The 26,631-nt window shown below is 35.0% G+C and overlaps 1 protein-coding gene across 2 annotated transcripts in view; it reads left to right on the top strand.

Moving 5' to 3' along the window:
- Nucleotides 1-26,631, top strand: part of LOC136024953 (ionotropic receptor 25a-like) — a 106,889-nt gene that overhangs the window by 32,170 nt on the left and 48,088 nt on the right. For both annotated transcript variants that reach the window (XM_065700548.1, XM_065700549.1), the window contains exons 5-10: nt 5,054-5,150; nt 13,034-13,131; nt 14,049-14,248; nt 18,148-18,286; nt 23,961-24,211; nt 25,699-25,898. In XM_065700548.1, the coding sequence (XP_065556620.1) occupies nt 5,054-5,150; nt 13,034-13,131; nt 14,049-14,248; nt 18,148-18,286; nt 23,961-24,211; nt 25,699-25,898 (985 nt within the window). The remainder of the gene's footprint in view (nt 1-5,053; nt 5,151-13,033; nt 13,132-14,048; nt 14,249-18,147; nt 18,287-23,960; nt 24,212-25,698; nt 25,899-26,631) is intronic.

Below are 26,631 nucleotides of genomic sequence, written 5' to 3'. Positions count from 1 at the left end.
TAATAGTCTATTTCATAACCCAATTGTCATGGTCTAGGAGTATCAACATTGCAATCAATATCAGGAGAAAGAAAAGTACTTTTTCTATTAGCCATCTCACTAAATGATAACAAACAAATATTGGTCCAATAAGAGGGATACACTTACTTCCGCCGTTTACCCGTGTCATTTAACCAAACACTTGTAAAACTATAGGTTCTATCACTATCTTAGCTCTATGACTATCTATCTTGGCTCCACTGCCCTAGGAATGACGCATGGACGGATAACGGATAACTCACTAAATCGTAATCACTGCAAGGCCTTTTTCATTGCTAAAGGACAGCCTAATTCACTTCTTAATGTTAACTGACCGAGTTCAAAATATGAAGTGTTTACAGGCATATCTTGAAGGTGTTAATATTGTAGTGGTGAATGTGTTCGTGAGTGGTTTTTCGTTCAAGAAAATGTAGGAAGGGATATTGGTATTACCAACTATCGATGTCTCAACAAAGGATACATAAAGAAATATATTATTGTCCGATGGAAACCGGGTGAATAGTCTGCCAAAACAGTACGTTCCATCCCACTGACGTTTCCACCACTTTTCCCATTGATTATGTTTCGTTTAAAACCGTCATACAGGAATATAACAGGATAATATCGTGTATTTGTACCTAAATCACTCTATGGTGAAATGTATGCCATCTCAATCAGCTATTATTTCGGTTGTTCCAATATGGCTGTAAAGCATCGGACAAGCATGAAGTGGTGAAGCATGGGCCATAAAGCGTATCGTTTGCCAATTTCTGCGATTCGCACAGAATCCAAATATTAGAACTGCCATTGCCGGATACTAGCAAATAACTGAGAAATAAGAGAAAAAAACTCATTCACTCAATAAAAAGCGATCCAGCAATTAAATAAGTAGGAGAACTATGTCATCATGCTTCACCCATGCTTGGCCCATAACACGTTCCATCCCCCTGATGTTTCCAGCACTTTTCCCATTGATTATATTTCGTTTAAAACCAGGAACATCTCTCATATTATTGTTATAATTAATAATTTACTTCTCAATGGGAGAGCTAATATTAACCCTACCATGTTCCATTGAATAGTTGAAGTGAAATGTATCATTCTTACGAGCAGAGATTTTTTCTAGTGATTGCACGACACAAATCACTCATGCTACCATATTCTTTGTATTTTAGGGTGATATAAGGGTATAAATCAGATTTAAAAATCTTTTGGCCCGTTGCGGGGGGGGGGAGGGGGGGGGGCTCGTCACTCTCCGATATCTTTTGACTCTGAAAAGTTAACTAGAAATTTAGTTTCCAATCAAATGAGCCCTGATTGTTCTTTTTATAATATCATGCTCAAATCATCTGAAAAGCTGCTTATCTAGATTTCAAATGGAAAAAGCAATTGATAATGGTAATACGTGCTTGAATAAGATCCGTTTTTTAGACTTCTATAATTTCTTCCCCAAATCCTCTAAGTCAATTAATTCAAGTACCGAAAAGCAACGATTTTAATGGCTTCCCTGCATTTAAAAAGTCCTTTTCAGATGATGAAATGTATGATTTATTGACGTGTAAGGGCATTTACCCTTATGGGTACTACAACTCCATCTCGAGGCTACATGAGGAAAAATTGCCGCCCATCGAGCGTTTTATGTATTTCTTCACGACCGTCAACACACCATTGCCGACTATGAGTTTCTTAAAAAAGTTTGGGCCAAGGGTGGGTGTAAAAATGTTGAGAATTATTGCAAAATGTACCTTGCGAGTTATAGATCAAAATTGTTTTGATTTATAATCAACCTTCTCATCGATCCGTGTCCAATATTAGTCCTCTGGAAGTTCATCGGGGAGAAACGGGTCGAAAATGACCCATTCTCTTCGTCTTTTTGGAAAATGAAGTTCAAAATACATGCCTTTCTCAATAACACATATTACATTTTAACAATGAACGAATCAAACAGTTCGTGGTAACCAAGCTCAATAGTAACCAAAACTCTAAAAAATTGAATTTTGATATCAATAGCTACATCAAAAGAATCGCATTTTAATGCTGATTTTAAATATATAAGTTTTATCAAGTTTAGTATTACCCATCAAAAGTTATGAGCCCGAGACAATTTCCCTTATTTAGGAAAAGAGGGGAAAACACCCCTTAGAAGTCTTAGGATATTAACGAAAATGATACCATCAGATTCAGCGTATCAGAGAACCCTACTGTAGAAGTTTCAAGCTCCTATCTACAAAAATGTGGAATTTTGTATTTTTTGCCAGAAGACAAATCACGGGTGCGTGTTTATTTGTTTTTTTCCCCAGGGGTCATCGTATCGACCAAGTGGTCCTAGAATGTCGCAAGAGGGCTCATTCTAACGGTAATGAAATGTTCTCATGCCCGTTTTGAGTGACCAAAATAATTGGAGGGCATCTAGGCCCCCTCCTACGCTCATTTTTTTCCCAAAGTCAACGGATCAAAATTTTGAGATAGCCATTTTGTTCAACATAGTCGAAAAGCATAATAACTATGTCTTTGGGGATGGCTTACTCCCCTACGATCCCTGGAGGAGGGGCTGCAAGTTACAAGGTTTGACCAGTGTTTACATATAGTAATGGTTATTGGGAAGTGTACAGACGTTTTCAGGGGGATTTTATTTTGTTTGGGGGTGGGGCTGAGGAGAGGGGGCTCTGTTGGAGGATCTTTCCTTGGAGGAATCTGTCATGGGGGAAGAAAAATTCAATGAAAAGGGCGCAGGATTCTCTAGTATTACTATAAGAAAACAATGAAAAATAAACATGAAAACGTTTTTTCAAATGAAAGGAAGAAGTAGCATTGAAACTTTAAACGAACAGAGATTATTCCGCATATGAGGGGTTCTAAAAATACTCTAGAATAAAGAGCGAGGTATTTAGGAGGAGATAAATATCTTGCTCTTTATGCTAAAGTATTTTTAGTAATTTCAACTATTTATTCTACGGCCTTTCTGATTCAGGGGTCATTCTTAAAGAATTGGGACAAAACTTACGATTTAGTGTAAAGAGCGAGGTATTAACGAGGGTACAAACCCCCTCGTATACATAATGAAAATATAAGGTTATGAAAGTTTGTTACGTAAGTTAATTCTTAAGTTACGTATATTTTTTACTAATAAAAACGTTCGTTAAAAATTAAAAGTTCTAGTTGCCTTTTTAAGTAACCGAAAAATTGGAGGGCAACTAGGCCTCCTTCTCCACCCCTTATTTCTCAAAATCGTCTGATCAAAACTAAGAGAAAGCCATTTAGCCAAAATAAGAATTAATATACAAATTTCATTTTAATAATTTATGTGCAGAGAGCCAAAACCAAACATGCATTAATTCAAAAACGTTCAGAAATTAAATAAAAAAAAACCATTTTTTTAGCTGAAAGTAAGAAGCGACATTAAAACTTAAAACGAACAGAAATTACTCCGTATATGAAATAAGTTGTCCCCTCCGCAATCCCTCGCTCTTTACGCTAAAGTTTGACTCTTTGCCACAATTCTACTTTTTAAAACAATTAAAAGCTTTAGCGTAAAGAGCGTGGGATTGCGCAGGGGACAACCCATTTCATATACGGAGTAATTTCTGTTCGTTTTAATGTCGCTCCTCACTTTCAGCTAAAAAAAAATAGTTTTTTTTTATTTAATTGCTTTAAGGACTGTGAGGAGGCTCATATCCCAAAACACAGTTACTGGATCTTTCAACAGTACTGAACAAACCTTTTTCTTAAATTTTTATCGTATGCGTTATGGTGAATGATAGGCTGGGGGAGGGATATGGTTGCTCTCCATTTACTTTTGAATCTTAAGAGGGGCAGTAGAACTTCTAACTTCCAATCAAATAAACCCTATCCGACCAAAAGCTTATAAAACCACCCATTCCATAAAACCTTATATGCTCCAATGAATAACTTACAACCCTTTCCCCTGGACTCTGGGAGTAATGTCAACCCTGAAGACATTGTTATATGCTCTTTCTACTATTGTGAACAAAATGGCTACATCACACTCTCAATCGAATGTGTAAAGTTAAAAGAGGATGTAAATCAGGGGGGGGGGCTAGCTGTCCTCCATTACTTTTAACTCTTAAAAGATAGTTAAAACTATACATTTCCAATCAAATGACCTTAATCTAAAGTTCACCCGACCATTCCCTCCATAGTTTTTTTTATGCTCCCGCGGCATAAATAACAACCCTTGCCCTCATAATCTGGGGGGGGGGGTATGTCAACCCCAAAGGCCGTATTATTTAATCTTTGGACTATTTTTTGAACAAATGGCTATCTCAAAATTTTTATCAATTACATTTCGCGAAAATACTATGTATGTATGGAGTGGGGGGGGGGTAGTTACCCTTCGATTACTTTGAATTTTAAAAGGGACACTAGAACTTCTGATTACCAGTCCAATGATTCCCCTCCGAAGTTTATATGACTGCCGTTTCTATAAGAACCTTATATGCCCCCACAGCCTAACTTACAGCCCTTGCCCTAAGGGTTGAGGGTAGGTGTTTGGTGTTTTCGTCTTCAAATGCATAATTCCAGGTTCTTTGAACTACACTGTACACATTCTCAAAATTTTGATTTGACGTGTTTTGGGAAAGAATCAGAGTGGGGGGGGTTGCCCTCCAATCCCTTCCGCCTATTAAAGAGGACACTAGCCATTTCAATTTTCCAATCCAATGAGCCCTTTATGAAGTTTAAGCAACAACTTCTTCTGTACGAAGTGCCCTGGTTCAAAGAAACACCAAAAAATAAATAGTAATACATTGTGCCTACATCGCCCTTTATTTAGGCAGCGCTATTGTGCTGCCTATGATTATCTATATGTACAGACTTGATAATTGTGCCTGCTCTGTTTTTACTTTTATTTTCAGTATTTTCTGTTTTTTTGTTTGCTTTTTACATTCAGTTAATGGCTTATGCAAATAGAAAGCATGTTTCTTATTTTGAGCTGGGTTTGGAACATCATCTTTTTTATGATCGACCTTCCGACTGTGACTGATAATTTTGTAATTTTAATATACGTATTTTTTAGGAAGCTCCATTTGTAGTGAAAGTAAAGCATCCTAATGGAACAGTTACTTTTGACGGATTTTGTATTGACCTACTGAAACAGCTACAGGAGCTTTTGGGTGAGATATCGCTTATGCAAACCCTTTTTAAAAATTATTGAACTCGCTGCAGCACCAAGCCGCCTGAGGCCAACACAGCTACGCACACTCCTCCTCCAACCTAATCTATTCAAGGCCTACCTCTTTACACCCTCCCAGGAAGTTCACATTTCCTTTAAATCCTTATTTATGACATCCTCCCAACACAGACAAGGACGACCTGCTTTCTGTTTAGCCCCAGACGGTTGGCCAAAAAGGACAATCTTCAGCAATATGTCATCCTTCATCCGCAGAACATGGCCTAGCTATCTCAACCTTTTTTTCATTATAGCCCTAGAAAGTGGGATTGAACCACATCTTTCGTACAACCTACTGTTTTGAAATACGGTCAGTCCCATCTACGGTCAGTTTTACACCTAGTAAATTTTCATCTGATTTTCTGAGCGCCCATGCTTCAGAGCCATATTTGACCACTGTCATCACTGTAGCTTCCAATATTCTAATCTTGGTTTGCAGACTTATCTTTCTATTCTTCCAAACTTTTTTTAACTGTGAAAAAACACCCTGAGCCTTAGCTATTCTGCTTTTAATATCATCACTGCTTTCACCAACTTTACTAATAATACTACCAAGGTAAGTGAAGCTACCAACCTGATAAATTTTTTCGTTACCCAATGTCACCTTTTCATCTTCACTTATTCCTAGCCTTAGTGACTTAGTCTTCTTAACATTAATTTTCAAGCATATTTTAACACCCTGAATTCGCAAAACCTCTAAAAATTCATTCATTTTGCTGACACTTTTATCTAATATGCTTCAATCATCAGCATAATCTAAGTCCTCCCGTTTTTCCTCCCCATTTGATTGTGTGGTTTTCAATTGCTTTCCTGTGCTCCTTAAGACGAAGTTCATCAAAATGATCCATGTAAAAGGGAATAGAACACAACCCTGATTAACTCCTGATTTAATACAAAACCAGTTGCTAACCTCATTTCCTACCTTAACCGCATTATTCTCGTACATAGCACAAATCACTTTAATGTATTTTTCTGGTATCAAACAGTTCGTGGTAACGAACTGTAGTAAGGAGCGACCCGGATCAATAGTAAACGAAACTCTAAAATACGGAATTTTGATGCTAAAATATACAACAAAAGAATCGAATTTTCATGCTGATTTTAAATATATAAGTTTCATCAAAATTAGTCTTTGTTATTAAAAGTTACGAGCCTGAGAAAATTTGCCTTATTTTGGAAAATAGGGGGAAACACCCCATAAAAGTCATAGAATCTTAACAAAAATCACACCATCGCATTCAGCATATCACAGAACCCTATACAAAATTTCAAGCTCCTATCTACAAAAATGTGGAATTTCGTATTTTTTGCCAGAAGCAAATCACGGGTGAGTGTTTATTTGTTTTTTTGGTCAAAATTTGTAACTTGCAGCCCCTCCCCCAGGGACTGTGGGGGAGTAAGTCATCCCAAAAGACATAGGTACTATGGTTTCTGACTATGTGGATAAAAAGGCTATCTCAAAATTTTGATCCTTTGACTTTGAGAAAAAAATGAGCGTGGGAGGAGGCCAAGGTGCCCTCCAATTTTTTGGTCACTTAAAAAGGGCACTAGAACTTTTCATTTCCGTTAGAATGAGCCCTCTTGCGGCATTCTAGAACCACTTGGTCGATACGATGACCCCTGGGGAAAAAAAGAAAACTATTTCCATGTATATTTGTTATCCATATAAAGCCTTCTTCTTTTTAGTGGCTTATAATATGTTCCTCTCATAACAGAACCTTGGGTAAGTCATCAACCGGGGACGCAATCCAAGTCTCGTTTCTATTATTCATCGGATCGATCATTGAGAAATTTGGGTTCTTGCCATTGTCTTGGGGGGAATTTTCGTTTTGCGGACGGCAAATCCGTAATATTTTTCCTTAGTATTACTCTCAATTGAATTCAAGTCCGCCGCAAATGGCGTTTGTCGCAAATGAATCGCGTCGAGATTTATCAAATTCTTCCATGATGCAGATAATTCCTGAGTTTGCTTTTGTCTATATTGCTACATTTCCCATAATTTGGCCTTTAATGATTTACTTAACTTGTCGTTTGCATTTACCTTCCTACGAGACGAGAAATGAGGAATTCACTGTTGAATCCCCTTTCCCTGCCATTTCGGGCCAAAGATCCGACGGATAGATAAATCTAGCGTTGGCAATATTCTTCATTGTCTAGCGTTGGCAATATCTGATTATCACTTCATAGGTGGAAATTTTTGAATATTATTAAGCTAGTGGGAAAATTTATATTGTCTTTTCTTACGGTTAGATGAATGGAACCTTTTACCTATTGGTTATGCTCCGTGATACTAGTTAAACTGGGAAAGGCATGACTCATATGTTGTTTAATAAATGCCGGTATTTTATTGAGCATGGGTGAGTTTATTATATTTACGGCAGCGCCAGAATCTATAAGCGCTTTAAACAAATATTTGCAACACTAAACTAATTGAATATAGCATATTCAATTATTTTAATATAGCATTATTATTTTAATATATTATTTTATTTTCTCAATATTATTTTAATATAGCATTTCATTCTCATATACACATAAACAGGATATTATTATTGGGCGGGACCTATAAATTTTTGCCGAATGAGAGTGTCTATTCGTTTTGTTGGCTTGATTCGTTTCCCTGCGGGTTGATTGGATAATGGGACCCCTTGATAATGATGATTTTTATTATATAATTAAACCTTTACAAGTATTTCACTGCTAAATGTCTACAAACTAACACTACAAAGAAAAAAAACTTAGAATAAATGAAACTAATAAATGCTACAATCAAAGGCAACAATCAGGTATAACTATCAAATATTAACATCAAACCAGTCTTCTAGTTGAATACAAAACTCTGTTCAAACATTTCCTTAATACTTTATCAGAAATTACTGAACTAGGACAAAATGGGGTATTAATTCCTAAGGAATGGAGTTCTAGTTCCATACCAAAACATGGTACGAAATAAACAGGACAAGTAAATGGGAAGTGGCTACAAGTTTCACTTTCACCACAAATGCACTCTCCGCTTCTAGTTTTTCCAATTTTATTTAAGAAATAATTCAACCAACAATGTCCTGTTATAATTTGCGTTAGCTGGTGTGTAATATTCATTTTAGAAGCAGCTATGAAATGGCCGTTCGATGGAAAGAATTGTATTGGCCATGAACTCAATTAATTAGTGAAACCTTGATATAACTCTTCATAAAGAGCAATTTGCACTTTACGTCTATCTAAGGAAAAGGGGGGTGAGATATCATTCGATTGAACATCCAAAAAAAAACTTTTATAATCTCATCTGTGTATACACTGTTTGACTTAGTCCTGTTGGATATTGGATTTGTACTCCTGGACAAATGATTTCCATGATTGGGGGTCTGGGCCGTGTGTTTGTCTCTCTTGCCCGGTTGCTAGGTACAAAATGTACTGATCTCTGCCTTGTCGGGGCTAGTGATCTTCTTTGGTTTGGTCTAGTGGAGTTATCTCTTGAAAAGAATAGTGGGGACGTTTTCCTTGATGTTCTAGGTGTTGTTTCGTCCGCATTATTTGTTTATAGTTTTTTGTGTTGTAACAATTTACTGTCTATTTCAATCACCCGAGATATTTCTTGAATAGCTTGTTCTAGGTTTCCGATATTTTGGCTATTAGTAGGCACAACAGTTTTGGGTTGAGTCCTTGTTTGAAGGCCCTTAGAACAATTTTTCCATATAATTCCCCAGAGCCAGGGCCAAGCTATGTTTCTGTTGACACTCTTATCGTATGTAAATAATTTCTTACATTTTGGGGTTGATCCAAAGTCACAATACCATGTTTCAGTTTGTTTATTGAGCTTGTTTTGATAAATCTCTCTTCGAATACCTTTTGAGGTTTCTAATGAGTTTATAGTAAATGTTTCATCGGCACCTATGAGGCTTTTGATTGAATTTAAGAAGGTTAAGACTTGGCCTCTTAACCTTAAAAGCAGCATTCTCACTAATGTTTTTATGTCTTTTTTTTTATTTCTACAATTTTTCCTAGTTGGATATTATATTCGTCAATGTCATTCTCGCCATCGAACTGGGGCAGGGATTTTGAGATTTCTACGCTCGTAGCGATCAATTTTGGTGCTTGTAATTGCTCTTTTTGTTCTTACGACATTGCAAGACTTTTCTTTTGCTTTTACGGGACCAGAGTTTGTTATTCTATTATCAAACAGTTCGTGGTAACGAACTGTAGTAAGGAGCGACGCGGCTCAATAGTAACCAAAACTCTAAAAAATTGAATTTTGATATCAATAGCTACATCAAAAGAATCGAATTTTAATGCTGATTTTAAATATATAAGTTTCATCAAGTTTAGTCTTACCCATCAAAAGTTACGAGCCTGAGAAAATTTGCCTTATTTAAGAAAATAGGAGGAAACACCCCCTAAAAGTCGTAGGATCTTAACAAAAATGACACCATCAGATTCAGCGTATCAGAGAACCCTACTGTAGAAGTTTCAAGCTTCTATCTACAAAAATGTGGAATTTTGTATTTTTTGCTAGAAGACAAATCACGGGTGCGTGTTTATTTGTTGTTTTTTTTTTTGTTTTTTTTTTCCCAGGGGACATCGTATTGACCAAGTGGTCCTAGAATGTCCAAAGAGGGCTCATTCTAACGGAAATAAAAAGTTCTAGTGCCCTTTTTAAGTGACTAAAAATATTGGAGGGCATCTAGGCCCCCTCCCACGCTCATTTTTTTCCCAAAGTCAACGGATCAAAATTTTGAGATAGCCATTTTGTTCAACATAGTCGAAACCTATAATAACTATGTCTTTGGGGATGACTTACTCCCCCACAATCCCTGGGGGAGGGGCTGCAAGTTACAAACTTTGACCAGTGTTTACATATAGTAATGGTTATTGGGAAGTGTACAGACGTTTTCAGGGGGATTTTATTTTGTTTGGGGGTGGGGCTGAGGAGAGGAGGCTATGTTGGAGGATCTTTCCTTGGAGGAATCTGTCATGGGGGAAGAACAATTCAATGAAAAGGGCGCAGGATTTTCTAGCATTACTATAAGAAAACAATGAAAAATAAACATGAAAACTTTTTTCAAATGAAAGGAAGGAGTAGCATTGAAACTTAAAACGAACAGAGATTATTACGCATATGAGGGGTTCTAATAATACTTTAGCATAAAGAGCGAGGTATTTAGGAGGAGATAAATACCTCGCTCTTTATGCTAAAGTATTTTTAGTAATTTCAACTATTTATTCTACGGCCTTTCTTATTCAGGGGTCATTCTAAAAGAATTGGGACAAAACTTACGATTTAGTGTAAAGAGCGAGGTATTAACGAGGGTACAAACCCCCTCGTATACATAATAAAAAAAATAAGGTTATGAAAGTTTGTTACGTAAGTTAATTCTTAAGTTACGTATATTTTGTACTAATAAAAACGTTCTTTAAAAATTAAAAGTTCTAGTTGCCTTTTTAAGTAACCAAAAAATTGGAGGGCAGCTAGGCCTCCTTCTCCACCCCTTATTTCTCAAAATCGTGTGATCAAAACTAAGAGAAAGCCATATAGCCAAAAAAGAATTAATATACAAATTTAATTTTAATAATTTATGTGCGGAGAGCCAAAACCAAACATGCATTAATTCAAAAACGTTCAGAAATTAAATAAAAAAAACTAATTTTTTTAGCTGAAAGTAAGGAGCGACATTAAAACTTAAAACGAACAGAAATTACTCCGTATATGAAATGGGTTTTCCCCTCCGCAATCCCTCGCTCTTTACGCTAAAGTTTGACTCTTTGCCACAATTCTACTTTTTAAAACAATTAAAAGCTTTAGCGTAAAGAGCGAGGGATTGCGGAGGGGACAACCCATTTCATATACGGAGTAATTTCTGTTCGTTTTAAGTTTTATTGTCGCTCCTTACTTTCAGCTAAAAAAATTAGTTTTTTTTTATTTAATCTTACTTAATAATGACTTTAGCCTATAATAAGAATTTTCACTGTTTTGGGGGGATACCTACTCATCTTGTACGTGAGATTTTCTAGGTGGATGTCAGTGTGTAAAAATAGCCCGATACTCTTAAAATGATACACTTAAAAATGCTGAAAGCTAGATGTATCAAACCCGCATATGTTGTATACTAGTATGTCTCAGAAAAATATATTTTCACTTTTCTATAAGGATTGAAGGATAATTAATCCTCGTGTTTTGCTCCCTGTTTAAACGAGGCCTCGCCACTTAATGCAGGGGTTTTTGCTGGGTAATGAACTAGTAGTTCGTGATTTACTTTACTTTCCCGACTATCTCCCTAAACTCTGCTTTTTAAGAAGCACCCACACGATATCATAGCCACAAAGTCTAGTCAGGTCAATTACTAGGCTATTCTTAAGAATTATAAACAAGGTCTAATGTTCCCCTGAGAGCGATTTGGAGACACAGAACTAATTATGAGAACTACTAGTATAGACAACTCAAATAAAAATACAAGGGATTTATACGGCATTTACAAAAGATAGACAGGAGTACGCTTCAATACAGATATGGACACAATACTTTGAACACACGAGGATCTATATGTAAAAACTGATGAAATTAATGCACAATGAGTCCGGCAAACGCGAGCATAAATATTACTTAAGTCTTGAGCAAACTATATGCTAGTACTCTTCTTAATTAACTAGACAAGATTTAAGTCTAATCAATACCTTCACGTTTCATACTAGGTTAACGCCTTTCACTAGCCGCTAGTAATCCAAGAATAACTTCAAACGTTAATTTTTCTTAGGCATATTCTTCCCAAGAAATGCTCTAGGTCATTATTGACCTTTCGCTGGGTCCTTACCTCTACCTACGCACCTCTCAAGGTTCGCGGTAGTCCTAGGATTGAATTCTTTATAGTCTCGGTTACACATTAATAACCGTTTATCCAATTTTATTACAATCGCGCCAAAAGTGCTAAGTAGCCTTTTGGCGTCTTTATCCATCTTATAAAAATACATATTTTACGATTAAATGTTAAAAATGCCCTTTACTAAATTTCTATCAATCAGATTTTATTTTTGCTAGCGAGCATTGTTTCATTAATAGCTTTTAAATATAACGTATTTATTAAAGCTAGAAAATATCTTTTTATTAATGGCAAAACAAATCATTCGTTACTTAATTTCAAACATGCTCCAGTGTTGAATCTATTTTTTTTTCATTAATAGCCTAATAAATTCTTCCTCAATCGATTCAAAGCAATAATTCTAATACTGTAAGGTTCAGCGGCTCCCGTCACACTATTCTCTATCAAGAGAAGTGAAACTTGTTTTACTGCTGCCAGAATTAAGCATGTTACTGAGGAAGAAATGTAAACATTATGCTAGCCTTCATTTAAAATAAGACTGTATTTTTGTCAATTATCAGAGACGTAGATATTTAGAGTGTCTTGATTTCTAATTATGGTACATAAGGAGGCCCGACCTGTGAATTTAACTTTTTTCTATTCAAGGCCTCTGACGCTTTTTCATTTATTGTTCTTTAAATTAAGACATTCATGTCATATAAGTCAGTGGGGAAGGGATCTCCTGGGGTAGGGATTTGTCATTAGATAGATGTGAGGATAATAACTGAAAGTACTGTAAATGTGTTAATAGGTAGTAATGTTTTCATCAAAATGAAAATTATTTGCTTTTAAGTAGTCTGAGAATAAAGAAGGGCAAATACACAGGGGCCTAGGTTTCAAAGTGAGGTTCTTTTTGGCGTAGGGGTTTTCGTCCTTTACCCTCTCCCTTACGGTACCCATATTGGCGTTGTTTATATAATACCATTGTCGTTAGTATTCAGTTTGTTTTGCTTGCCTACTCTATACTATGTTTTTCCAGGCTTTGAATATGAATTGTACGAGTCTCCAGACGGACTGTACGGCTCTCTGTCTGACAACGGAACCTGGAATGGAATGATAAAGGAAATCAAAGATCAGGTTTGCGTTAAATTTCATTATAATAATACTTATTTCAGGTCTGTGCTAAATTCAAAATCTGGCGAGTTCCTTTCGGACTTGTTGATTGGTTCTACGTTCAGAGTATGGGAAATCACCAGAATATTGCCACGTCTTTCACCAAAGGTTTTCTTACGCTGAAACCTGACAAAGCGGAGATTCCTTAACTACATGACGCTTTTATTCAAAGACAAGTCTGAGGAAAAGCAAAGATTGTGGTGTACGCAGAGTTTTAGGGAGAGAGGAATAAAGGGCATTTTTGAAGGGTTTAGGTTGTATAACAGTTTCAGAGATAATGTGGTTTCTAATGCTCTCAAGACGCCTAAAATCTCTTAAGATTCAATCATTTTAAATTTTGTTTCGGGATGGAGACCTTATCAAGGCCACTGCTCTTCCTGGTAAAGTTTTCTATAGTTGACTCTTGCCAGAATAGGTCCTTGTAATCTTGATAATCGGTCAGCCGCAATACTTGCATCTATGATTGTATTGTTTTTTGTATTCAAAGAATATAACAAAAATGAAAAAGTTTTTTGGCGTTTTGCTTTGATGGTTGGCAGGTTTATTCATGCTGCAGTGATTTTATAACAGGTACAAAAAGTGGCAAAAGTCACAGTAGTAATTTCAATACCTAAAAATGTTGGTGATGTGTGTGAGAAACACCTAATTATGTGTTTGTTTTTTTAGTCTCTGCAAATTGAATTCAGTTGCTATGCTTCTAGAAAGCTAACTTTGTTCTTGATAGACAACATACTAACTCATTGCTCTGACTTTAGAAAGCTGACACACCTAATTATGTATTTGTTTTTTTAGTTTCTGCAAATTGAATTCAGTTGCTATGCTTCTAGAAAGCTAACTTTGTTCTTGATAGACAACATACTAACTCATTGCTCTGACTTTAGAAAGCTGACATCGCGCTCGCCGCACTTTCAGTAACCGGAGAAAGAAAAACGGTTGTTGATTTTACAATTCCTTACTACGATCTTGTGGGAATTACAATTCTAATGAAGAAACCAGTTATTCCAACCTCTTTGTTTAAGTTTCTGACTGTTCTAGAAAATGACGTATGGGCATGTATCTTAGCAGCATACTTTGTGACCGCGTAAGTAACTATGATATCCATCACTATTTTCTTCTATTGTTTGCACGTTTGAATCATTAAAGCAGTTGGCACCATCCGACTATTTCGACTAGTTGTACATTTACGTCACTTGCCATTTATATAAAAATTTTAACTTTAAAGTTATTTCTTTTCATATTTTTTGTATTTTCATAATTTGAGAGAAATGATGATTTTTATTTGTAAATCCATTTTAAATTGATTCTCTAAATTTCAGCTTAGTAGCCTTTCAAAAATATATCAATTTTAATGTTTTTTTACCGTTAGAATAACATACATGAATTATTTATGATTATAAGTATTTTATTTACTTTTCTCCCATCAAAATATCTGAACTAAAATTTACACTGTTTCAGTAAAACTTTATATATTACGGCCAAAACACTTTCCTTCTCATGACGTTGTGATAAGAAAAAATAGTAAACGTTTGAAAATGTCTAATGCATTCATTATAGCAAATCAAACTCTAATGATGTGAGTAATGCGGGGTTGAGGGTGACATCCCCCCTTTATATATGTGGATAAAGTCTATTCATTTAAATCAGCTGATTACTTTCTTGTACAAAGAATTCCTATTTTTGTCATATTTATTTTTATTTAGTCAATAGAAAAGATAGCTGTTTAAGACACTTATTGCTTGGGAAAAACGGTGTGAATCGAAAAATTATTTATAAAAGAGGCTTAAATCTCTAAATATATTAAAAAGTAAAAATAATTTTTTTCCTGCTATATAGAAAAACAAAAAATATTTAAGACTGAAAATGAAAGCGTGGGGTGGACGTCTTGTTAAGACGTCCATTTTCATGGACGTCTTGTTAAGTTAAGATCTACTATGACTTCAGTCATAAGAAATATAGTATTTTCAGTTACCAGGGGAAAAACGTTTTTGTGTGTTTAATTAGCATCCAAATGGGCCACTTGTCAGCGTAAGTGAGGTAACCAGAGAAGACATGACGTACATCATTTACCCTTTGAATGTCATCAAATAGGATTATAATGATGAATAAACCAAGATAATTACCAAACACTTTATTCTCATCCAAAAAACTCCATTTAATATATTTTCTTTTATTAATTTTCAGTTAATTGAACCTATGCCATCCCTCCTCTAATGCCTGTAATATATATTGTAATGTTTAACACTAGGATAAACACTGAGTTTAGCTTTTTTTTTGTTCAAATTGGCATTATAGGCCAATTGTCGATGAGAAACATAAACGAAAAATAATGCCAACCAGAAAAATATTATAACCAACGTGCACGTGACATAACATGTGTGTGTATGTGACCAATATGATCAATAGCTGTCCTCATCAAAATGGAAGCTAAAACGATAAAATAGAATCCAAATGGACGCTAAAGTTTGACTCTTTGTCACGACTCTACCTTTTGAAACAATAAAAAACTTTAGCATAAAGAGCAAGGTGTTGAGGAGGGGACAACCCCTTTCATATACGGAAAAATTTCTGTTCATTTTAAGTTTTAATGTCGCTCCCTACTTCCAGTTTAAAAAAACTTGTTTTTTTTTATTTCTGAAGGTTTTTGAATTAATACATGTTTTGATTCTGGCTCACCGCACATGAATAGTTAAAACGAAATTTGCATAATAATTTATTTTTTTTGCTAAATGGCTTTCTCATATTTTTGATTCGATGATTTTAATATAAAAGGGGGGGGGAGGCCTAGTTACCCTCCAATTTTTGGTTACTTAAAAATAAAACTGGATTTTTTATCTTTTTTACGAATGTTTTTGTTAGTAATAAACATACGTATCTTACGAATTAACTTACGTAACGAACTTCTATATTTGTGTATTTTTGTTACGTATATGAGGGGTTCGCCCCCTCGTCAATACTTCGCTCTTTACACTAAAGCTTGAATTTTGTCCCCAAATTCTTAAGAATGACCCCTTAATCACTAAGACCGTAGAATAAAAAGTTGAAATTACTGAAAATACTTTAGCGTAAGGAGCAAGGTATCGTAGAGGAGACAAACCCCCTTATGCACGTAATATTTTATGTTTTTTTAAGTTTTAATGCTGCTCATTACTTCCAGTTGAAAAAAAAATGTTTATTTTCTCGTTGTTTGTTTTTTAATAATGCTAGAAAATCCTTCATGGAAATTCTCTTCCCTCATGATAAATTCCTCCATGGAAAGATCCTCCCATGTAACCCTCTCCCCTGACGCACCCCAACGCGAAAAAGTCCCCTTGAAAACGTCTGTGCACTTCATGATAACCATTACTATATGAAAATAGTGGCCTAAGTTTGTAACTTGCAGCCCCTCCCTCGGGGACTGTGGGAATTAAGTCGTCCCCAAAGACATAGTTATTTGGTTTCCAACTAAGTTGAACAGAATGGCTACGTCAAAATTTTGATCCGGTGACTTTGGGGGAAAAAAATGCCTAAGTGCCCTGAAATTTTTTAGTAACTGTAAAAGGACACTAGAACTTTTAATTTCCGTTGGAATGAACTCTCTTACGACATTCTAGGACCACTGGGTCGATACCATCACCCCTGGGAAAAAAAAAAACAAAAACAAAAAAACGAACAAACAAATAAACATGCATCCGTGATCTGTCTTTTGGCGTAAAAATACAAAATTCCACATTTTTGTAGATAGGAGCTTGAAACTTCTATAGTAGAGTTCTCGGATACACTGAATTTGATGGTGCGATTTACGTAAGATTCTATGAATTTTAGAGGGTCTTTCCTCCTATTTTCTAAAATAAGGCAAAATTCTTAGGCTCATAACTTTTGATGGGTAAGATTAAACTTAATTAAACTTATATATTTCAAAACAGCATTAAAATGTAATTCTTTTGATGTAACTATTGGTATTAAAATTCTGTTTTTTAGAGTTTTGGTTACAATTGAGCCGGGTCACTCCTTACTACAGTTCGTTACCACGAACTATTTGATAGCGCCAAAACTTGTAAACTTTCTTTAAAACATACTACTGTTTAATGGCGTGATTTTTATCAGAGCATGACTCCTTTTGTAAAAATATATCCTTGGAAAAATGGGGTGTATTCTCTTATTTTTGAAAATTTATTTGCATTCTTAAGCTATCAACATTTGATGGGCATTATAAAATTGAATGCTTTTCATATGTCTGGAAAATGTTTGATAAATTTCTTATTACAAATATACTCTGTAACTTGATTTAACTCTGTTAACTCTCTCTTTATACTATGAAGTATAAAGTAGAAAAAAAGATGTTATGTACATTCGGCCGTCAGCTCTTTTTTCTCATTTAGTAATTTTGTATTCCTTCCTCTTGATTCGGTCTAAAAGTGTGAAGTCTAGTTTTATAAGGCTTAGTAATTTATCACCTGAATTAACAAAGCTTATGATTATTGTTCTCGTCTTTATTGTTTTAAGCCAGTTACCAATGCTCTTCCTTTGCCGTTCCTGCTGCCAGTTCACCTTGCCGGTCTCCTGTCTTCATTGCTTCCATACCAAAGATTTAACCCAGATACCGATACCGGTCCTTTACCGTTCCCATCGTCAGTTCCTGTTGCCAGTCTCCTGTCTTTATTGTCCGCACACCGAAGATTTAAGCCACCTACCGATGTCTTTCCTTCGTTGTTTCCCAAGGCTGTATTCAGGGGGGTAGTGGGTTTGACCCCCCCCTAAAATGTTTGTCTGACTCGTAAAAACACAAAAAATGGATATAATTTTTTTTATGCGTTTTGAGTTTTTCTTGTGTACCCCCCCCCCCCCCCCCCGAAAAAACTCTTGTTTAAAACACCCCCCCCCCCCCCAAATTAAAGTCCTAGATACGGCCCTGTCGTTTCCGTTGCCTGTTTGTCTTTCCTTTGTCCATTTGCCAGACAACAATTTATTACAAGAATGCAAGCGCCTTTCCTTATTTTGCAGGCTAATTCTTTGGCTTTTTGATCGCTTCAGCCCATATTCTTTCACAAACGATCCAGAAAGGTACATTGATGACGACGAAAAAAGAGAATTCAATTTAAAAGAATCATTGTGGTTTTGTATGACGTCCCTTACGCCTCAAGTATGTATACCAGTCTGAGTATTGATACAGCTATATGTTGTGACATAGCATTGTTCTACTTCATTTATGTTTGTTCACTTTGTTCTTCTCCTTACGGTTTTGTAGTTTCTTTTTGCTTTCTGGTGTATTGGATTACCTGTATTTTTAAATGAGATCAACAGTTAAATATTGGAAATGCAAGCCTCGTACAGTTATTCTTTGAAACTGACAAGAAAAAAGTCTATCTATTGCATTTATGAGCTGTGGCGTTTGCAGCGATATTTTTTTGCTTTTTAGATAGAGTTTTAGTTTCAACACAATTGCATTGAACTAGTCTTGAGCAAAGTATCTGCCATCTACTGTTAATATTTTTCTTACCATTTCATAGGAACGAAGTGTTTGTAAGAATTTGGAAGGTGGCTCATTTGACGCAGAGCAAATAATTGAACCACTGGTGGGTTTAAGGGGACGGTATCTCTAATTTTATTTCTTCAAATAATTTTCGTCTTAAGATCGACTTGATCTTCATTTAGTTTCTGTTCATATAAGGTTTTATTTTTTCCTTCATGGTAATTTATGTTTTTTTTTTAATTTATTCTCTATGGGATCTTCAAAAGCCATTTTTTTTTTGTAAAACCGGTCCTTGTATAGCACTTTTCACTGTTCTTATACAAGTGAATCAAAGACTTTGAAGATACAGTGGGGAATGGCGAGATTTTTAATAATGTTGTTTTTGTTCAAAATGTGCGTCGACTAGAATTTCATTGTTTCTTTACTCACTAGCCCGAGTCCAAGGAGAAGGAAATGCATCAAACCTCTCTCTAACCTATTCATTGTTTGTTTGAGCAGTATTTAATATGCTAAATAAACATTCAATAGCTAATTTGATAACGGTAAGTTGAGCAAGTAAAACAAAAGAAATTCCTGATTTGATACACGCTAGTTAATTTACCCGTATCCACCCTCCTTCCCCTCCCTCGCAAGTCAGTAAAACCAGCTTATTAGTGGTACTCCTCTAATAATAGCAAGTCAGTTTGAAAAGTTTGCATTGTTTTCATTTATATATTTTACATCCAGAGAGTTTTTACCTAAGGAGGAAAAAAAAGAAAGAAGAGACAAAAACTGAATAGATCGTTAATGGCTTTGTTAACGAATACAGTGGATTTTCAGCCTCTGATAATTCTATTGAATTCAACATAACAAAGTCGATGAATTATAAGTTATATGAACTTCCGAGATAAAATATTAGCGAAATCAAAATTAATTTTGGTTCAGTTTCTTTATTAGGTTCAAGGTGCAAGACCTACATCTTAGCTACTGACTAGTAAGAAAGTCACTGCCATAATAAATGAAAGTTTAAAAACGTGTTAAAAAAAATCTAAACAAGTCTTGAAGAAAAGGTAAAAAAAAGTTAAATGTTAAAAAAAGTCTTGTGAAAAAAAATTGGCATTCTAAACTGATTCGGGAATGGTAAATATTATGTCGATTAATCTTATTAGTAAAAGTTTATTTTGCTCTTAAAAAAGTAATAATAAAAGTTTAGCTCTTAGAATTCTAGGTACCTTTAAGATTATCAAAAGCCAGTTTATTTCAGCTAGTTTTGTAGATGTACCTTGCGTAATACGCAAAGCAACAATGGTTGTTTGGTTTTAAGTTTCACATTCGCTCTATACCTTGGTAAAAAACAAATTTTTTTCTAGAATAAGTTAATGTTAAGAAGACTTTTAAGTTTTACATTCGCTCTTTACCTTGGTAAAAAATAATTTTTTTCTAGAATAAGTTAATGTTAAGAAGACTTTAAGTTTCATATTCACTCTTTACCTTGGTAAAAAACAAATTTTCTTCTAGAATAAGTTAATTTTAAGAAGACTTTAAGTTTCACATTCGCTCTTTACCTTGGTAAAAAACAATTTTTTTCTAGAATATGTTAATGTTAAGAAGACTTTAAGTTTCACATTCGCGCTTTACCTTGGTAAAAAACAAATTTTCTTCTAGAATAAGTTAATGTTAAGAAGACTTTGTTTCACATTCGCTCTTTACCTTGGTAGAATTTTTTTTTTCTAGAACAAGTTAATGTTAAGAAGACTAAGCTGATTAGACTAAGCATAAATGAGGGTAAAGAGGTAGTGTTATTGAACAAGAAAATTGACCAAATGCATAGTTCACTCATCTCGTTAGAATTATTAGTGAAGATGGATGTAAATTAGAATATCCAGTATGCAGAGTGCTTTTTGGGGGTTAAAAAATTTCTAGAGAAAGAAAAGATTAAATACAAGCTAAGATGAAAATATTGGAGGCCACGGGAATGACAGCTTTCAAGTTTAGTCTGAAGTGTAGACGCTTCGAAAGACAGAGACAAATGTGTTGCATGTTTTTCAGGGGAAGTGTTTAAGGGTAGTCCTAGGTAATAGTTTGAATAGTCCTAGGTAATAGTTTGAATAACCGTGTATAAAACAATAAGCTGTAAGAAAAATGGGTTCCATCAAGTTTTTTTAAGCCATTCATTTAAAAAATAACTATTTCCACAAAAGAATCTTTTTCTAGCAAAATTGTAAAGAGCCGCGTTTGGCCAATGATCAGAAGAAATACAGTCAAACAATTTTTCAGGCGTTAAACTAACATAAATAACCATCAATAGATAAATGAAACCCAATACATATAGAAATTCCAATTATTAACCAAGTCAAAGTCCGAACCAGTAGGAACTGCCTTTTGTTCAGCTCAACATCCCCCTCAGCATGCCTTACAAGTTTCAACTTAATATTCTAAGCTGTTTCCGAGACAATTCTGATGCGCCACTTTTGACAACCTTCATTGAAGCAATATGTTTTGATTTAGTTCAACTAACCCCAGCATCCCCTGAAGTTTTCATTTTAATAACCCTAGCCTTAGTAGGAGTAGTAGTAGTAGCAGTAATAGTAGTAGCCGTAGTAGTGGTAATAATAGTAGCAATAGTAGTAGTAATAGCAGTGGTAGAGAGTAGAGCAGAGAAGTAGCATGAGTGGTAAAAGTAGCCAAAGTAGAAGTATTAGTAATAGTAGCAGACACATAGCCTAGTGCCTATCGGTTTGTTCAACATCCCCCAAAACATGCCCTCTAAGTTTCAACTTAATACTTTAAGTCGTTCTTAAGAAATTGCTTATTCACCCTTTGACCACCAACGTGCACAGAGTTTGTTTTGATTTGGTTCACTTCTCCTTCAATATTCCCCGAGATTTTAACCTTGATACCCATAGCCTCAGTAATAGCAGTAGTAGTCGTAGTAGTAGTTCTTTTAGTAGTATAGTAAGTTAATAGTATACTATAGTAAGTTCTTTTAATAGTCGTAGTAGTAGTACTTTTAATAGTTTTAAAAGAGGTAACATTAGTAGCAGCAGCAGTAATAGGATGCGAACATATTGCCCTTGGTCAGTTTAAAATCCAACTTATCTTGCCATGGAAGTTTCAACTCAATACCCTAAGCTGATCCCTAGATATTGCTGATACGACCTTTTGACAACCTTCACGCTCATATCGTAATTTGATTTAGTTCAAAACCCCATCAATGTTTCCTGCAATTTGCAACCTTAGTAACATTAGCCCCAGTAGTAGTAGTAGCAGCCTATATGTATGGCCTTTTGGTCAATTGAACCTTCCCCTCATCATTATTTTATAGTTCCAATTTAAAACATGAAGATATTTTTCAGATACACGCTTTTGATGGCCTGCATACACATGGTATGTTTTATTAAGCTCCACTTCGCCCTCAACATATCCTCAAAGCTTCATCTTAATTCCCTTAGCCTTTTTGGACTACAAGGATCAAACTTGACCCCCTTTCCCAATAACTAATAATATATCTAAACAATGTGTGAATTCTATGGCTTACAGTCCTTGCCCAAAGGGCTGGGGGGACCTTATCATCCCCAGAGGTATATTTATTAAACATATCAACTATGCTGAGCAAAAGGGCTATATCAAAGTTTCTATTGGATATCTTTGGGAAAAAAAGGGGCCTGAGTAGCGGGATCTGTTTGCCTTGCAATTATTTTTTACTCTTAAAATTGGCACTATAATTTCAAAATTCCGATTCAATAGGCCATCCGAATCTTCTTCGACAGATTCTTCCATGAAAAGTGGTTTGGCAAAACAAAATAATAAATAAAATCGACTTCTCTTTTTACTCAGGCAGCGCTGTTGCACTGTCTATGATAGTGAAATAAAGTTTAAGATGGTTAGGCTACGTTTTCCCCAATAAAGGATGATGTCCACCTCATTTACAAAAAAGAATTTCCACCATCTATAACTCTAGTATGTTTAGTGCCCCCTAACAAATTTTAAAGTATAATAATGAAGTTAAAACTATAAATTCTTTACGTCTAGATGAACTATATACACATATTTTAAAAATGTTGTAAGATTAATTTTTGTATCATTGTTTCTTTCATGTATCCATAGCAGTTGGGATCTTTCCATAAATTGAAGATCTTTGCAAATTTTCCTGATTGCTCGTATCTGGAACCTGCTCGTAATTCGGACAGTATTTGTAGAATACGAAATTCTTTCTCTATTCTTAAAATCTTGAACCATTTCCTCATTGATTCGTATGTCAATAATTGTCCTATAAGTATCTCAGCACATTTGCAGCTCACTTACAACCCCTACAGATAATCTAGAACATGTCAGTTTACCCAATTGAAATTTACCCTCAGTTTTCTTTGCTATTCCTCAGCATGGTCTACTTCGGAAAAAGTTTAAAAAAGATCGATCTTTCTTTGTTTATGTCTCAAATTACTTCTGAAGAGTTAGCACAAGAAATCTAATAGCTTTATGACCAGATTTATGAATTTTATTTGTACTGCATGAGTGGCCTGATGTCGAGGAAAAGCTTCCAGAAGCCACTATTTGAGCGGCCCGAAAACACTGAAAGAGGGCCGAAAAGACATAGACAATCACCAACGTGGTAGATCTCTGACATCCACGCAAACCAACATAACTTGACCAATATCTGGGAGTTGTTGCACTACTTTCACCGGTTACGTCTTAGTATTGTGTTGTAGGGAATACATTTTCCGAAATAAAGTGCTTCCTAGAAAATTCCCCTGTTGAAATTTCCTCCCAAAACTTCCCATCCTCGGACAATTCCACATTGAAATATTTCCCCTGAAAAATCACCCTCCACGTGGAAAACTCCCTTCCCAAGAAAATCCTCCCTGAAAATTCCATTTTGCGGAAAATTTTCCCAGGATAATTCTTTCAATATTCCCCCTGGATAATTCCGGCGGGGATGTAAACACCAGTTCCTGTACTAAGTTGCGAAAGAAGATGATTAATCAGAACGATGTGCCCAGTCATACAAAGCAGATCTGAGGAAGATACTTATCTTTAATATCATTGTAATTTGCCTCAGCATCCTACAGTTCTTAGCCTAAAATAGGCTAAAACTTTGAACCGCTGCATGTACAGCTTTGCGGCTGGCAACTTCCAAGACAAATATGAAAACTAAGAAGAAAAAAACACCAACAGTAGTGCATAGATCTAGAGTATGGAAAAGACTGATTATAGTAAAAAAAAAAAAAAAATGCTGATTTACCGTACATATATCTAAAATAAATCTCTTATTTTGTGAATTTAGTTATTAAATGAATTGTATAGTTGACCTAATTTGACTTTCAGTTTTCTAATTCAAATGGTAACATTATATTCTCGTTTATAGGGTGGTGGCGAAGCTCCAAAGCACCTTAGTGGACGTCTTGTTGCAGCCACTTGGTGGCTATTTGCCTTTATTGTAGTGGCTTCTTATACTGCCAATTTAGCTGCTTTTTTGACAGTTTCTCGGTTAGATACTCCAATTAAATCATTCGATGAGCTAACAGAGCAGTACAAAGTGAAATATGCTCCTCTTAAAGGATCCTCTACAATGACATACTTTCGAAGAATGGCTGGCATTGAAAGAAAATTTTATGAGTAAGTTTTTTTCTCAACCAAGAGCTGTGACTATTATTCTGGCGTACCTCAAATAAATTTTAATAAGGTGTGTCTTATACAGTTATCGATCGTGCTCCAAAGATCTGTGGCATTTCTGAATGTGTTTTGTCATATTTATTCATCTATTCAACAGCATATTCGCCATCATTTTCCATGTAGCCTGGCACCCTCAACTTTAATGCGCTTTTTTATTTTTTTTTTTTAATAAATTTGCTTTTGATTTTGACATAAATTATGTTTCAATGAAAAGATTTAACTAGCCTAAGAAAAGATAAAAATAAAAGTTCAATACAAACCAATTTCTTCCCTCTTAAAAAATTATTACATTGAAAACAGCCTCTACAAGAGTTTAAATTGTCAATAAAAATTACATTGTAGGTAAACCCATGCATAATAGAAAAGGGGCATTTATCTGATAATAAAGAAGCAGGGGTCTCAACAGATACTGGAAGGTTTTAAAATAATTGAAGTGCTACTTTAAATTTTAAATTGAAATTTCTGGGTTTAAATTTGGAAGTTAATTTAGTTCTTTGAATTACGTTCTATATTTGGGTAAACCAGTAAATCAAAATATGGCTGAAAAAGAGGATGCCTTGCTAATATCCATTCTAATGCAACGACCTTTCACTGGCAAAATATTAACTTTTGATTTCGTCTCTAAAAAATGTGCTTAAGTGGGTTTTAGTATGAATCTAGTGTGGGCGTCTTAGTATGTTCAAATTTGCATATTCTAAACATTATTCAGTTTCTGCTTGACAATATAATTTCATCAGTTTTTGATTAATCCCTGGCTTAGAATTTCCTAGTGGATAGACATGGTTAAAAGTAAATAATGTTCTTTGGATCTAAAGGTCGAAACTATTTAAAATTGTCCTTCGTCAGATTTCACTTGCAGCATTCTTAGAAAAAGTACAGTATAGCTGTACTTCCTGTTACATTCTTTGTCATAAACTATAAAACCGGCTATCTGAAGTGCAAAACTGCTATGTATTTGCCGTTCAAAAATGAAATCCCTACGTATCCTAATTGTAATTCAAGAGCTGGAATAGGTAGGTTCGAGTGAATTAGTAAAGTATGTGCTTAGTTTGTTGGTGTCGTTTTTCAAGTACTCTAATTTTAGAATTTTTTTCTAAAAAGGAATAAATTATATGTTCTACCTAAGACTATAGTGATTAAAGAGTGTATGAAGGACAATCCATACTATTTTGCGATTCATAGTGATTTTGATTAAAGCCAAGGGCTCATTATGCACTGCAACATAACCTAAATCCCAACATTTCCTTATTATAATGTCCAATCAGCCTCCAATGCAAAATCTCAGTTATCAAGTACCAAAATGACACATCCCGACTTGTAGTTTTTTTTTTTATAACCACTGACATCTAAGTTACTTTATAATTGGTCCTTCTATTAAACGATTTTAACTGAGTGAGTTGATATGTACTTGAATGCAAAGCTTTTTTTAGGATATGGAAAGAATTGAGTCTAGATGATAATATCCCAGAATTTGAAAGGTCTAAGCTAGCTGTTTGGGACTATCCTGTGAGTGACAAATACACTAAAATGCTGCAGATCATGGAGGACACTCAACTACCAGCATCAATTAGCGAAGCTCTAGATCGAGTTCGGAATACTACCTCTGACGGGGAAGGATTTGCTTTTTTAGGTAAGCTAAAACTTCTGCGAGGCAGAAAGGCTCTAATAATAAGTCATTATGAACACTATCCAATAGGATATAGTATTATCATTAGCGTAAAGTTACCGTCGTATAGCTAAATCAAGGTATTTTTCCTTAATAGCTGAAGACACAGTATCGTAATGGGCTTACAATCCACTGGCACAACATTGAGGAATACTTAAAATCTTCGAGTATTTTTAAGGAGGTGGCTAAGTAGCAGTTTTGAATTGTTTTGATGTAGAAACTATGTGGGCCAAAGCTTCGATTTTAGGTGACTTGAAGCTGTGATGAGTTGTCAGTGGTCAGTGGAATTCCAAGAGCCAAAAAAACTTATCAGGGTGGAAACTGGTGCTGATGTCAAAAATAAAAATAAAAAGTGCCATCTAACTTCTTCACTTAATTTCCTTCAAAGATTCATCTACAAATTTTCTGCAGCTTGAAATTAAATGTTCCGTGATTTTAAGTTTGAGTAATGTTAACTGAAATATCCATCGTTAAGCGAGGTCCCTCGAAATTAAGCAGACAACAAGATATTATAATTGTTTTAGTTACTGGGTAATTGTCACATTTAAGAAGTGGGTAAATTTGATGCTTCAGCGATTTCATGTTTAAAAAAAAGGGAACAGCATGTAGATTGGATTCGTTTCAAAAAACAATTTGAAGTGATTATGTTAAGGTTGAATTTCTGTTTGTTTTTAGTAATATATTTGTAAGGTTTGGG

The sequence above is a fragment of the Artemia franciscana genome, chromosome 3 (assembly GCF_032884065.1).
Source record: "Artemia franciscana chromosome 3, ASM3288406v1, whole genome shotgun sequence".
NCBI lineage: Eukaryota > Metazoa > Arthropoda > Branchiopoda > Anostraca > Artemiidae > Artemia > Artemia franciscana.
Note: the sequence above shows the minus strand (reverse complement) of the source record. Positions and strands in the feature narration are given on the sequence as shown.